The sequence below is a fragment of the Sus scrofa genome, chromosome 9 (genome assembly GCF_054392235.1).
Source record: "Sus scrofa isolate SSC_HxYL_T2T_F1_AM1 chromosome 9, Sscrofa_HxYL_maternal_Yorkshire_Landrace_v2.0, whole genome shotgun sequence".
NCBI classification, from domain to species: Eukaryota; Metazoa; Chordata; class Mammalia; order Artiodactyla; family Suidae; genus Sus; species Sus scrofa.
In genome coordinates this window covers 8,520,776-8,536,179 of record NC_139391.1, presented here as the reverse complement: position 1 = coordinate 8,536,179, position 15,404 = coordinate 8,520,776, and the positions used below count along the sequence as shown (strand labels likewise).

The 15,404-nt window shown below is 44.0% G+C and overlaps 1 protein-coding gene across 25 annotated transcripts in view; it reads left to right on the top strand.

The window, feature by feature from the left end:
* The window catches only part of C2CD3 (C2 domain containing 3 centriole elongation regulator), a 119,001-nt gene that overhangs the window by 34,582 nt on the left and 69,015 nt on the right, over nt 1–15,404 (top strand). For 21 of the 25 annotated variants that reach the window (XR_014814562.1, XR_014814564.1, XR_014814551.1 and 18 more), the window contains exons 12-15: nt 4,515–4,633; nt 8,058–8,180; nt 12,160–12,654; nt 14,570–14,721. Coding sequence is in view for 7 of the 25 variants with exons in the window: in XM_084975136.1 (XP_084831262.1) it covers nt 4,515–4,633; nt 8,058–8,180; nt 12,160–12,654; nt 14,570–14,721 (889 nt within the window). In the remaining 18 variants the exon portion in view is untranslated. Of the gene's footprint in view, nt 1–4,514; nt 4,634–8,057; nt 8,181–12,159; nt 12,655–14,569; nt 14,722–15,404 lie in introns of those variants that run through there. The other 4 variants (XR_014814559.1, XM_084975141.1, XM_084975142.1 and 1 more) reach the window with 2 other exon arrangements.

The window sequence follows — 15,404 nt, the reverse complement described above, 5'->3', positions numbered from 1 at the left end:
TGCAATTTTTGTGACTGACTTTTTTAATTTACTCTAGTAATTTCAACTTTGTTTTCCATATTTTGCTGTTGAAAACAGTTCTTCAGGAGTTCCCAGTATAGTGCAGCAGGTTAAGGGTCCAGTGTTGCTGCAGCTGTGGTGTAGGTCATAGCTGCAGCTCGGATTCAATCCCTGGCCCCAGGAACTTCATATGCCTTAAGTACAGCCAAAAAGAAAATAAATAATAAGAATGGTGCTTCTGTGACTAGTCCTGGGCATGCACCATTTCTCGCTTGATGTATCTCCAGCACAAACGTTAAGAATGTCTTTACCCTTAGAAGCAGCTCGTAAAGTGATTTAACACACTCTTCTACCAGAGCACCTTGTTTCACCTTCCCATCACCTTAAGGGAGAATTGGGGCACTGACCGTTGTTCATATGCTTCCTTTCTTAAATGATTGGTAACAACTGAAGGTGCTCTGGAAGTTCCTTCAAAGCATTTGAGAATGTGTAATTGATTCTGCTGGCTTAAATGCGTCTCAGGAGCTTTCATGTGGTTAAACTGTTTTTATCCAACTCCAAAAAAAAATGTTGGATTCTTTTCTCAGGTTTTCCCTCTTGTATCTCTTTCTATCTGTATGACAGTTGACAGTGAGGTCCTTAAACCTTCTCTGAGCCTCCAGTTCCTCATCTGTAAAACTGAGGTACAGCAAGAACGTAGTTCTGATACGTGCAAGTTTCAGTTAACATAGTGTCTTCCGAGCGAGACCTGCCAGATTGTACAAGGGATTAATGGACGGTCAAATGAGATAATGAATGTAAAAGCTATTAAACTCTAAACTAGTGTGTAACTGGTAGTAGTTCATGTTCACAGGCACTGAATTCTGTGCCAAGCTCTCTACTCAGTGTTTTACATACATTAATCATTTAATCCTTAAATATACACACAGATAAGGAAAGAGGTAGTTGAGACATAGATCAATTAATCAGTAGCTCGTCTGAGATAACACAGCTGGGTTATAGTAGAGCTAGAAGGTGAACCCTAGAACTTTTTTGATTCCAAATCATGTGCTTTGTTTCTGTTTTTTTTTGTTGTTGTCTTTTTTTTTTTTTTTTTTTTTATTGACCTCGCCTGTGGCATGTAAAAGTTCCCAGGCTAGGGATCAAATCCACACCACAGCAGTGACCCAGGATGCTGCAGTGACAACACCAGGTCCTTAACCTGTTATGCCGTAAGGGAACTCCCTCAAATCCTATGCTCTTAATCTGTATTGCTTCTCATGCATTGTTATTATTGTTGGCCACAGCAATTGAGTTCTATCTCCTTTTGTCCTTCTGAGAAAGATAGTATGGGACGTGTGGAATAAGCATCAAGCCAAGTATTGCTTTTTTTTTTTTGTTTTTTTTTTAAGGGCTACTCCTGCAGGATATGGAAGTTCCCAGGCTAGGGGTCGAATTGGAGCTGCAGCTACAGCTGCAAAAATGCCAGGTCTGAGCAGTGTCTGTGACCTACACTGCAGCTCATGGCAACGCCAGATCCTTAACCCACTGAGCAAGGCCAGGGATCAAACCCACATCCTCATGGATACTAGTTGGGTTCATTACCACTGAGCCACCACAAAACTCCCTTCAAGCCAAGAATAGGAAGACAGAGGTCTAGTTCTGGTTGTACCACACACTTAATCGTGTGACCCTAGACAAAAGGACTTCATCAGTGGGCCTCTCTCAACAATAATATGGAATGGACGAAGTATTTTCAGGATCCCTTCCAACTCTTAAAAAAGGTCTTCTGGAGTTCCCGTCGTGGCGCAGTGGTTAATGAATCCGACTAGGAACCATGAGGTTGGGGGTTCGGTCCCTTCCCTTGCTCAGTGGGTTAACGATCCGGCGTTGCCGTGAGCTGTAGTGTAGGTTGCAGACGCGGCTCGAATCCTGCGTTGCTGTGGCTCTGGCGTAGGCCGGTGGCTACAGCTCCGATTGGACCCCTAGCCTGGGAACCTCCATATGCCGCAGGAGCGGCCCAAAGAAATAGCAAAAAGACAAAAAAAAAAAAAAAGGTCTTCTTTGGGACCTTGTTACCAATTTATTTACGTAAATTTCTTCTTCCAGTGTTACCTTAAAACAATATTAGTGTTTAAAAAAAAAATGAGCTTAAAGAGTTCCCATTGTGGCTCAGTGGAAACAAATCTGACTTGGATCCATGAGGACGCAGGTTTGAACCCTGGCCTCACTCAGTGGGTTAAAGATCCGGCACTGCCTTAAGCTGTGGTATAGATCGAAGATACGGCTGTGGCTGTGGCTGTGGCATAAGCTGACAGCTGTAGCTTTGATTCAACTCCTAGCCTGGGAACTTCCATATGCCGCAGGTGCGGCCCTAAAAAGACAAAAGACAAAAAATAATTTTAAAAATGAAAAAAATAAGCTCGAGAGAGAGAATTATGGAGTTCCTGCTGTGATGCACTAGGTTACAAATCCAACTGCAGTGACTCAGGTAGCTACAGAGGCACAGGTTCGATCCCTGGACCAGCACAGAAGGTTAAGGATCTGGCACTGATTTCTGGCATGGGTCTCAGCTGCAGCTTGGATTTGATCCCTGGCCTGGGATCAAATCCATGGCCATGGGTACAGCCATAAAGGAAAAAAGAAAAAAGAAAATTGTATGAGAAATTCAATAATACAGCGCCAAGACACACTGAAGCGGTTAGGAGAAATCTGAGTAGCACCAGAGGAAATAGGGCTCTGTTTGTACCTGAAGGATTTTATAGTGTCCAGAGTACTTTTTCATCCGTTACCTCAGTTTATCCTCTCAGCACACCAGTGCAGTGTAGGTCTTGTCTTACTTTTCTTTCCATGGCGGGGTAAGCAGGTTAACTGGTCTGATGGATGTGGGCTTGCTGGGCCCAGACCGTTGGTTCACAGGTCCTGTGGGCGGATCCAGGTAGCAAGACCCACATCCTGTTCATGAATACCAAGAGCAATAGAGGCAATAACTAAGATGGCACAGGTAGAAACCAGTAGGTCCAAGGGGCAGTTTGAATGACTGCCAGAGACAGTGGAGTCTCTCTAACTGGGCTTTTTTGGGAGGGCTCTTCAGATCCATTTTTAAGGGTTTAGCAGGAGTTCCTGTCGTGGCGCAGCAGAAACAAATCCCGCTAGGAACCATGAGGTTGCAGGTTTGATCCCTGGCCTCGCTCAGTGGGTTAAGGATCCAGCGTTGCCATGAGCTGTGGTGTAGGTCGCAGACACGGCTTGGATCTGGCATTGCTGCGGCTGTGGTATAGGTTGGCGGCTACAGCTCCAGTTGGACCCCTAGCCTGGGAACCTCCATGTGCTATGGGTGCAGCCCTAAAAAAGACAAAAAACCAAAAAAGCAGGGGGAAGCTAGCAGTGAATGGACTGGATCATTTTATAGGTGATAAGTTGTGACTGAGGTGGTCATTAGAAACAAAACTCATATCAAATGATTCTAGCCACAAATTCCTTTTTCTTTTAACCTGTTAAAGCCCCATAGCAGTGAGCACAAACTAAAATACTACCCTCACTTCCTCCCACTAACACGTGATGTCACAGCAGAAACCCCCTCTTTGCATCTAGAATGCAGACTGCATCCTGCCTAACACTGCTGGCAGCCGTCAGGACCTAGAGCCTTGTCTGAATGTCACAGTAGGAGCCCTCTAGTCTTCAGCCCAGGAAATCATTATTTTCATTATTACAGTTTTTGATTCAATGTCTTCGCTTCATTTATTCCTCCTTGCCCCATGTCCAGCTAGCCCCCTTCTTTCACCACACTGTCTTCCAACTTGTCCTTTAAAAGCACTAAGTCAGGAGTTCCCACTGTGGTACAGTAGGTTAAGAATCCAGTTGCGGCAGCTTCAGTCACTGTGGAGGTGTGGGTTCAATCCCTGGCCCAGCACAGGAAGTTAAAAGATCCCTGGCTGGGGAATGTCCATATGCCGAAGGCGCGGCCATAAAAGTAAATAAATAGGAATTCCCGTTGTGGCTCAGTAAAGATGAACCCAGCTAATATCCATGAGGATGCAAGTTCGATCCCTGGCCTTGCTCAGTGGGTTAGGATCCAGCATTGCTGTGAGCTGTGGTGTAGTTTGCAGATGTGGCTCAGATCTGGCATTGCTGTGGCTGTGGTGTAGGCTGGCAGCTGCAGCTCTGATTCAGCCCCTAGCCTGGGAACCTCCATATGCTGTAGGTGCAGCCCTAAAATGCAAAAAAGATAAAATAAAAGTATAAATTAATAAAAACGCTAATAGTGAAGTACATGGTATATTTTTATACATTCTATGTCAATCCTTATGATTGACATTCAAAGCAAAGCGACATAGCACTGCATGTCTTCTCTGTGTTGTACCCAGGGTTTTCTGTTCCTGCTGTCCTGACACTTTGGTGAAATTACTCTGATTGTATTCCTAAAAGAGATTCTAGTTGGATTTGAAAGGGAAGCGGTTGGTACCAAGGCCTGGATTGATGAGATGTCTCTAATCAAGCAGTGTGACGTGTCATCTGTCTGATTCTCCTTATAGCGGTGAAATTCCAGCAGAGATTTGTGTTTCCAGTACAGTTTGGTGGCCCGATGATAGAACACTGGTGGAGTTCCAGTCTCACTTTCCAAATTTACACAAAGAAAACCCCGCAGAAAAAGGTACTTCACGTGATTTGACCTTTCCTTTACGCATTTATTCACACCAGGGATTTGGAGCATACTTCACATTACATTCCTGCCAAAACTAGGAATTTCAGCAGGGTCAAACACCACTTAGGCTTTTCATCATTATTATTTTAAATTTCTGTTTGTTGTTACCTATAGACCAGTGTTATGCTAAAGGTTTTGCATGCACAGTACTATCAAATTTAATAATTAAAACAACTCTGAATTATGTACATTATTATCATCAATTTACAGATGAAAAAACTGAGACTAAGTAACTAACTTGGCTAAGATCACCCAGCCTAATAAAGTAAGAGGACTTTGTCCCAGGTCTTCTACATCAGATCCCACGTTCTAAACCTCTGTATTGTGCTCCCTGCTGTGGAGAGTTGACCGTTTGAATTGATGTAGGATATGGGCCTTAATTTGATGTATCCAGCCTGTGTCCAAATTCATAAAATGTGGGTAGCAGTTTCACCAGCTCATTCAAAGTTTAGGAGTTTCCATTGTGGCGCAGCGGAAACAAATCTGACTAGGAACCATGAGGTTGCGGGTTCCATCCCTGGCCTTGCTCAGTAGGTTAAAGATCCAGCTTTGCCATAGCTGCGGTGTAGTTCGCAGACGCGGCTCGGATCCCAAGTTGCTGTGGCTGTGGTGTAGGCCAGCAGCTGTAGCTCTGGGAACATCCATATGCCACCAGTATGGCCCTACAAAGCAAAAATAAAAAATGAAAAAAACAGGAGTTCCCGTCGTGGCGCAGTGGTTAACGAATCCGACTAGGAACCATGAGGTTGCGGGTTCGGTCCCTGGCCTTGCTCAGTGGGTTAACGATCCGGCGTTGCCGTGAGCTGTAGTGTAGGTTGCAGACGCGGCTCGGATCCCGCGTTGCTGAGGCTCTGGCGTAGGCCAGTGGCTACAGCTCTGATTGGACCCCTAGCCTGGGAACCTCCATATGCCGCAGGAGCGGCCCAAGAAATAGCAAAAAGACAAAAAAAAAAAAAAAAAGAAAAAAACAGAGTTTATAAAATCTACTTGCAGTGGTACAATAGAAATCAATGAACTATGTCATGAGCAGTTTTTACTTCATTTGAAAGAGTAGCTTTTATAATCTTTGGCCTCCTCTTTAGTATAGATAGAATGAAGAATGCATCTTGTTTTCTTTTTGTTTGTATTTTCAGGGGATGTAAATAATACAAGTTCTTTTTGGAAAATATACCAAAATAGGAAGAGAAGGGAAAATGCTTAATTTCACAATCTCAAGACAAGTTCTATAAGCATGTCAGTATATTTACATTGAATCATGTGGTTAATGACTATTCTAATTATGAAAGAATTATATATATTTTTATAGAAAAATATTTTAGGAGTTCCCATCTTTGCTCAGTGGTTAACAAACCTGACTAGCATCCATGAGGACACATGTTTGATCCCTGCCCTCACTCAGTGGGTTAGGAATCTGGTGTTGCCCTGAGCTGTAGTGTAGGTCAAAGACTCAGTGGGATCCAAAGGCTTGGATCCTGCATTGCTGTGGCTCTGCCGTAGGCCAGTGGCTACAGCTCTGATTTAACCCCTAGACTGGGAACCTCCGTATTCTGCGGGTGCGGCCCTAAAAAGACCAAAAAAAGAGAGAAAAATATTTTAAGACACAAAAATCACCTATAATCTCATCACCAAGATATAATTATTATTAATATTTATTTGTATCTTCTTTATCTTTTTCAAATGAATATATTATGTCTATAAATCTTTGATAGTATTAGAGCAATTTTATATGCAGTTTTAACCTGCTGTTTTAAAGTTTAGCATTGTCTTGAGGATTTTTATTCATTTTTTTCAAAAATATAAAATCTTTGAATTCCCTTTGTGGTTAGCTCAGTGGGTTACAAACCTGACTGGTATCCATGAGGATGCAGGTTCAATCCCTGGCCTCACTCAGTGAGTTAAAGATCCAGTGTTGCCGTGAGCTGTGGCATCGGTCACAGATGCAGTTCCAATTCAGCCCCTAGCCTGGGAACTTCCATATGCCGCAGGTGCGGCCCTAAAAAAAAATCTTTTGGAGTTCCCGTTGTGGCACAGTGGAAACAAATCCCACCAGGAGCCATGAGGTTGCGGGTTTGATCCTTGGCCTAGCCCAGTGGGTTAAGGATCCAGCATTGCAGTGAGCTGTGGTGTAGGTCACAGACAAAGTTCAGATCTGGCGTTGCTGTGGCTGTGGTGTAGGTCAGCAGCTGTAGCTCTCATTCAGCCCCTAGCCTGGGAACTTCCGTATGCCATAGGTGCCACCATAGAAAGCAAAACAAACAAAAAACCTTTCCCACATAATTTTATAAATATGTGAATGTTTACTATATGTATAATTTAACACCTAATTTCTAATACACACAAATACTGTTCATATTATTTCAAACTTTTCGTAAACATCATTTTAATGGCTATATATTCCATTTCAGGAATGTGCTTTAATTAACTTAATAATTCCAGATTATTGAACATCTAGCTATTTCTCATTTTAACTTTTAAAATATATACATTTGTACATAAGCTTCTTTGGGATTTATTACTTCTTTAGTATAAATTCCCAGAAATGAAATTACTGGGCCAAAGTATGACTATTAAAAGCTTTTTATATTTATTGCTGCATTTGCTGTCCAAAAGTATGTTGCCAGTTTATATTCCCAGATTCAGGCATATGTCAGCCTGTGTTCTCCCATAACCTTGATAGCATCAAATATATTGTTTTAAAGTTTGCCTAGCTTTAATGGCAAAAATTTGTATCATCGTAATTTGACTTTTTAAGAGTGAAGTTGAACATTTTTCATAAAGAACTAACTCTTCAAAATTGAAAAAGATGTGGAGTTCCCGTCATGGCACAGCAGGAACGAATCTGACTAGGAATCATGTGGTTGCCAGTTCTATCCCTGGCCTCGTTCAATGGGTTTAGGATCTGGTATTGCCGTGAGCTGTGGTGTAGGTGGCAGACAAGGCTCAGATCCTGATTGCTGTGGCTGTGGTGTAGGTCACAGATGCCGCTCGGATCCTGCATTGCTGTGGCTGTGGTGTAGGCCGGCAGCTGTAGCTCCAATTGGAACCCTTTCCTGGGAACCTCCATATGCTGCGGGTGCTTGTGGCCCTGAAAAGGAAAAAAAAAAAAAAAAAGAAAGAAAGAAAAAGATAATCTTCTAACCTCTTTGTGACTCATGAAACCCTTTCTAATCTTCTAGGGAGAGGTGGTAAAACCCAGAAGGGGGACCAAAATATGGTAGAATATATGAATTCCCACCTGGACTTACCTCAAATGATTAAGCTGTTGATTTCAGAAAGCATGGATGCTTTTATAAGCCGTCATAGGTTGACACTTCAGTTAAAGTCCCCTGTGGCTCTTTGTAAATTTAACCTAAACTTTTTCTTCTTCCCTCAGCCAGAAGTCATTGGATCTGCGTCACTCCCTTTGAGAGCTGTCATTCAGTCTGAGCTGCTTTCTTTCAGTGACCAGCTTCCAGTGCAACAGGAAAATGGGGAGACCGCACTTGGCCCTCTCAAGGTACGTAGATAATTCAGGTAGTCAAGTATTTCTGAAGCTTGTGTGTTACTAGCTGACCCTGAGAACATAGCAGTGAACACAAAAATCAGGGCCTATATTACAACAGGGTAACAAACGTACTGGGAAGGAGCTAAATGGTAATGAGGAGTTCCCGTCGTGGCGCAGTGGTTAATGAATCCGACTAGGAACCCTGAGGTTGCGGGTTCGATCCCTGCCCTTGCTCAGTGGGTTAAGGATCTGGCGTTGCCGTGAGCTGTGGTGTAGGTTGCAGACGCGGCTTGGATCCCGCGTTGCTGTGGCTCTGGCATAGGCTGGCAGCTACAGCTCCGATGCAACCCCTAGCCTGGGAACCTCCATATGCCGCAGGAGTGGCCCAGGAAATGGCAAAAAGACAAAAAAATAAAAAATAAAAATAAATGGTGTGATGTGACGGTGAGTACCTGGGAGGAAGCGGAAGATGAGCAGGTCTCTCTCTAAGAAGGTGACAGACACTTACGGTTAGACTTGAGGAGTGAGAGGAAGAGGCCACCAAGAAGAAAGCACAGGGAAGATCATTCCAGAGAGAAGGCTAGCGCATGCAAAGGCCCTAAAGTGAGAACAGGCTGGGCTTCGTCAGGGAGAGAGTGCTGCCTCGGGATAGTGAGCCAAAGGGAAAGCGCTAGAAGCTGAGATGGAATAGGCAGAGGGGAGCTGTGTTACTCAGGGCATCGTAGGTCAGAGTAAAGGGTTCAGCTTTTATCCTACCAGCCAGGAAAGGGCACTGGAGCATGGAAGTGGCTCATTTACATATTAAAAAACTGCTGTATCTGAAGTTCCCCTCTTGGCTCGGCGGTAACGGTAATGAGCCAGACTAGTATTCATAAGGGCACGGGTTCGATTCCTGGCCTCTCAGTGGGTTAGGGTTCTGGCGTTGCTGTGACCTGCAGTGTAGGTTGCAGACACAGCTCAGATCTAGTGTTGCTGTGGCTGTGGTGTAGGCCAGCAGTTGCAGCTGCAGTTCGATCCCTAGCCTGGAACTTCCATGTGCCTCAGGTACAGCCCTAAAAAGACAAATAAGTAAATAAAATAAGATACTGGCTATATTCCCTGTGTCGTACAATATTTATATACTATATATATATATATATATATATATATATATATATATATATCCTTGTTGCTTATTTCATACGTAATAGTTTGTGCCTCTTAATCCGCTCCCTTTCTATCACGCCTCTCTGCTTCCTTCTCCCCACTGGTATCTGTGAGTCTGTTTCTTTTTTGTTATATTCACTAGTTTCTTGTATTTCTTTAGATTCCATATCTAAGTGATATCGTACAGTATTTATCTTTGTCTCTGAATTTTTTCACTTAGCATAAACCTTCACGTCCATCCATATTGGTGCAAATGGCCAAAGTTTATTTTTTATGACTGAGAGTCCATTGTCCAATATATGTACATCATCTTCTTTATATCCATTCATCTGCTGAGGGACACTTAGGTTTCTCCTGTATCTTGGCAGTTGTAAATAATGTTGGTGGCATTGGGGTGCATATGGCTTTTCAAATTAGTGTTTTTGTTTCTTTCAGATATATACTCGAGACGAATTGCTGGGTCATATGGTAGTTCTGTTTTTAGTTTTTTGAGAAACCGCTATACTGTTTCCCACTGTGGCTACACCAGTTTACGTTCCCAATAGGTAGAAGAATTTGAATGTGTGGCTTTGGTATAGCTTTGTCCTATTGTCCTGGCAAGCTTTTGAAGTCATCACAACCAGGCTCCAAACATTCCCGTGGCTCCTCATCACCCAAAGCATAAAATACAGGGCCCACCAGATGACCCCACCAACCCCTGAGCCCGCCCTCTTGCAGTTGCCCAGGAGGTAGCCATGTCCAGCTAGGCACAGAATTGCTGAGGTGCCAGACTGTCGTATGCACCCTTGCTTTTGTTCTTGATTTTCATGCTGCTTCCTCTTCTTGGAAGCCCTCTCTGCCCTCTTCCTGGCCTTCCTGATAATAAATACCATTTAATTTTAAAGACTTGTTGGACTATCATTGCAAAAAATTAACAATATGTTATTCTTCCTCTACCAAAGGTTTGTTTCTCAGTTTCCTATTTCATTGTAGACTGCAAGGTTTATCATCAGAAAGGGTTAGTAAACAGGATTGATGGACTAGAAATAGCCTCTGCCCTGGCTGTGTTGGAAGAAGTACTGTTGTAAATGGACTGCTGCCTGTAGTCAGCAGAGCAGAAGAACTTCGCTGGGGGTTTTAAGTAAAAGGAATAGCAGGTCCTCTTTGTCTCTAGTAATTCAGTCTCGTAGTAGCGACCACTTTCATTGCTCAGCATTTATCCCTCATCCTGTTTTACTTTGTAACATTTTAAACTTTTTAAAATAACTTAAAACAGAGAGAAAAATTGCAAAAATACTACAAAGAAATCACCCTTTACGTGGACAGGTGTTATTTGTCATATTTGCTTTGTAATTATTCATCCACCTCTAATCTCTCTCTTCCTCCCTCTCTCTGTCTCCCTCTCCACTCTCTGTACATAAACACACACAATTTTTTCTGAAATTTTTGAGAATATGTTAGACATTAAACCTTTTTCTCCCTAAATTCTTGCATGTATTTCCTAAAAACAAAGACAATATCATACATATCTCTGTACAGTTATAAAAATCAATTTTTTTTTCTCTTTTTAGGGCCACACCCACGGCATATGGAGGTTCCCAGGCTAGGGGTATAATCGGAGCTGCAGCTGCCGGCCTACACCATAGCCTCAACAATACCAGATCTGAGCCGCTTCTGTGGCCTACACCACAGCTCATGGCAATGCTGGATCCTTAACCCACTGAACACGAGGCCAGAGAACAAACCTGCATCCTCATGGATACTGGTCTGATTCATTTCCACTGAGCCATGACAGGAACTCCATAAAAATCAACTTAACAGCAATACTATATTCTGTCTTTAGTCCATACCCAAATTTCACCAAATGTGTCAATATCTGCCTTTGTAGCAATTTTTTTTCCAGTCTGGGATCATCCATTACATTGAAGTGTCGTATCTCTCTAATTTCCTTTTAGTCTGGAACAGTTCTGCACTCCTTCTTGGTCTTTTAGATATTTATGAAAAGTAAGGCCGGTTTTGTAGAATGCCCTCCATTGGGGTTTATCTGGATCATTTATTACTATGATATTGAAAGGATATGATTTTGCAACTTCACCATTCACTCCACCATTCCTGGTTCATTTCTTAATTGGCATTCCACCGTGTGAACCATTCCCAGTTCTTTTTTTTTTTTTTTTTTTTTTTGTCTTTTTCCCTTTTCTGGGGCCGCTTCCGAAGCATATGGAGGTTCCCACGCTAGGGGTCGAATCGTTGGAACTGTAGCCGCCGGCCTATGCCAGAGCCACAGCAACACAGGATCTGTGCCGCGTCTGAGAGCCACACCACAGCTCACAGCAACGCCGGATCCTTAACCCACTGAGCGAGGGAGGCCAAGGATTGAATCCAAAACCTCATGGTTCCTAGTCGGATTCGTTAACCACTGCGCCACGACAGGAACTCCCTGGTTCATTTCTTAATTGGCATTCCACTGTGCGAACCAGTCATGCCTTCTCCTGTATTTATTTATATTTATATGAACTCATGGGTTCTTACATTATTCGGAAGGTTGTAATGAATTTATTTCATTTTGAAACTCAGATTGTGCCAGATTTGTCAGGAACTGGATTCTATCTCCTCTCAGTATAGCTCTTCGTTTCTGAGCACTTCCTTATTTTCTGGTGTAAGATGATGATCTTGTATTATTGATAAATCACCTGCCTAGCTTTTCTTAACCCTGGTAAGGTGACGTATATGCAGTCTGTTCTTTTGTGATATTGGAGGATGAGTTCATTTACTTCCTAATAATCTGATACCGCTTCGACTCCAAAATTCTGATTCCAATTCTAGAAGATATTCCCGTTAACCTTCTTCCTTTTATGTTCTATAGGTAACTGTGGAGCTGGTTATAGATAACAAGGATTTCGCTGCTAACAATACAAAGCTAAGCAGCAACACCCACCATCCTCCACTTTGTGCTCTTTCAAGTCCAGATAAGACACCGCCAGAACCTAGCCAACATGTTACCGGTACCAAAAGTCCTCAGAGCTTAAACCAAATTCAAGAAGAAACTGTAAAGAAAACGCAGAATTTGGTACTCCCCACCCCAAAGTCACCAAGCCCTGTTGTACCAAATTCTTCAACCTTCATGGCTGTGCCGGCCTCTCATGATTGGATAAATCAGATAAGCGGGTCAGCAAGTGAGAATGCTTTGCTGTTGCATGTGCTGTTGATGGTGTCCGATGGGAAAGATTTCATGACTGGAGAATCTGAGAAGCAACCACCATGCAATGTTTATTTAAATTGCAAACTCTTCAGCACAGAGGAGGTCACCAGATCTGTCATCGCGTGGGGCACAACAAAACCAGTCTTTAACTTTTCTCAGGTAACGTTGCACCTGTCTTAACATTCTGTATCCATTAAGGATGAAGGCAGGAGTTGTGGGAGGGGAGACAGTCATTATAAAATTTTTTGTGTCTTTCTTTCTATTCTGTCTCAGTTGATATGGTTTCTCACGCTTTCTTTTGCCTGAATTCTGAGTTGTATTCTTTTATCTATTTATTTATTTTTTTTTGTCTTTCTAGGGCCACACCCGCAGCATACGGAGGTTCCCATGCTAGGGGTCCAATCAAGAGCTGTAGCTTCTGGCCTACGCCAGAGCCACAGCAATGCAGGATCTGAGCCGCGTCTGTGACCTACACCACAGCTCACAGCAAAGCTGGATCCTTAACGCACAGAGTGAGGCCAGGGATCAAACCCGCAACCTCATGGTTCCTAGTCGGATTCGTTAACCACTGAGCCACCACAGGAACGCCCAGACTGTCCTACCTGCTTCTTATTTCTCCCTGTCTGTTGCTTCCTCTGTGCACCAACAGGAACGAGCTATGTAAAACACGAACCTGAATATTTTATTCTGCTTAAAACCTTTCAGCGACTCCCCATAGACTTCAGGAGAGAATCCACATCCTTGCGTTGGACTTACCAACCCCTTTAAGGCCTATCTGTTCTTCTCCCGCCTCAGCTCCTGCTTCTCTTCACAGTCCAGCTGTGCTCAGCTACTTGCCGTTTCCTGCATATTCTCTTTCCAGCCTCTGTGTCTTTACCTTCTGCCTTGAATTTCCTCTCAGCCTTGATGACTCCTGTTAGGCAGAGCCTTTAGTTGTAGTTACCTCCTGCTTATCCTCAAGCTTTAGAATCAATTCTCCCAGAAGCTCTCTCTGAAATCTTTCTATTTGGAGGCTACTTTGCTGTGTTTTACCTTTTTTCAGTTTCAGGGAACAGTGATGTGTTCAGGATGCCTATGTAAGTGGAGCTTCTTATATGGAAACAAGAGCGACTCTGTTGGGTGCTCTGCTCTCCCAGCATCTTCCTGTCATCACACCACACGTCATTTCTAGTTTCATCCTTTTCGCCTCCCATGTTTTCTCTTGGTTTCATCATCAGGGCTTCTGTTTCCTGTGCTGTTACAGTCATGCTGCAGCTTGGGTTCCTTCAAATTGGTGGGCCTTTGATTCTGCCATTAATTCAACTGACCCACTCTGGGCTCTCAATCTCTAGCTCTCCTTCTGACTTCTCTTTTCTCTTTCAGCTACCAGCTGGCTGGCCAGTTCTAGAATAATTTTACACTGAAAATTTAGGTAAATAGTTGGCCTTGCTATTTGCCATGATACCAGCTGGGCAGATCGTTTTGTACTAGGCCATGCCGCCCAACCAGTGGCTTGGTAGACCTGTATAGGTGCTCAACACTAACCTTAACAGTAGGCATCTTTGTTTCAAAAACATCTGTCTCTTGGAGCTCCCCTGTGGTGCAGTGGGTTAAGGATCTTGCACTGTCACTGCAGCAGCTCAGTTTGCTGCTGTGGCACAGCTTCAATCCCTGGCCTGGGAATTTCCACATGCTTTGGGCATGGCCAAAAACAGAAACTCTTATCTCTCAGCAGGGGTTTGTAAGTGAATCACGTCACCTTGGAAGGGGCTGCATTGCAAGCGCTTGGCACACATCCTGATTGACGTGTCTGGCAACCTTCTCTGTGTCCGTGAACCCCTGTCTGTAGAGTCATCAGGGAGTGAGCTTTGTCCTCAGAGAATTCGTGCCATTTTGTGTTTATAGCCTTTATGTGTTGGTCTCTGACACAGGACTGCAGCTTCAGACGGAGGATACAGATGACTCACAGATTTTGATGTCTTCAGCTCCTGGCACTGTGCACGGCACACGATGGGCTGTCAGAAATGCTTGCTGGGTGAAAGTATAGGTTGCGCTCTGTCTCAGATGCGAAGTGTTGTCTCGTTCCTCTCCCCAGGTGATTCCCGTCTCTCTGTCTCCCAGCTGCCTGGAGAGGCTCAGGAACAACATGATGGTTATTGAGACCTGGAACAAGGTGCGGCGCCCCGGACAGGACAAGCTGCTTGGGCTGGTGAAGCTCCCACTCCATCAGTTTTACGTGTCATTCAAGTAAATGGGACCTTTCGAAGTATTCCTTATCTTATATCTTTCACTTGGTCTGATCTGAAGAGGCGCGTGTGGGGTTCGCCTGCGTGACCAGGCCAGTACGTCCTTGGAGGAGCTTTCTCACCTTCACCACACGTGCTGCTCCTCCTCCTGGGTCACAGCAGAGTCTCCCACCTTCCGCTGTGCCTGTTTCCCCTCTGCTGAGACCCTCACGTACATCAGGGCATTCAGTCCTCCGAGGCAGGTGACCCACGTGCCCTGTTTTACAGAGCAGTGAACAGGGCCACAGAGAAGTTAAGTAACTTGTCTTGATTGTGAGTTGTAGAGCCAGGGTTGGAACCCACAGAGCCTGGCTGGCCCGTCCACTCTCCTCCCAAGGAGCTCAACGACCAAAGGTCATCACCTCACAAGACGGGAGCGTTATCTCCGTCTGCGACCGTTAATACTGTTCACATCGGGCATTTGCAGGACTGCTGTGCTGAGTGTGTCTTCTAGACCCTCCGATCTCGTTGCTGGACCTCACTTATCGCTACCCAAAGCCTGGATGTGGTGTTAAATGATTTATCTGAAGACGATTTCTGTCTTCAGTAGAGACCACTCATTTTTGTTTTGATCCAAGGTCCTGATTTTAAGTATTTTAGAGCTGATCTTTTTGCTAACAGCCGTCTCACGGCTCTTTGTTTTAA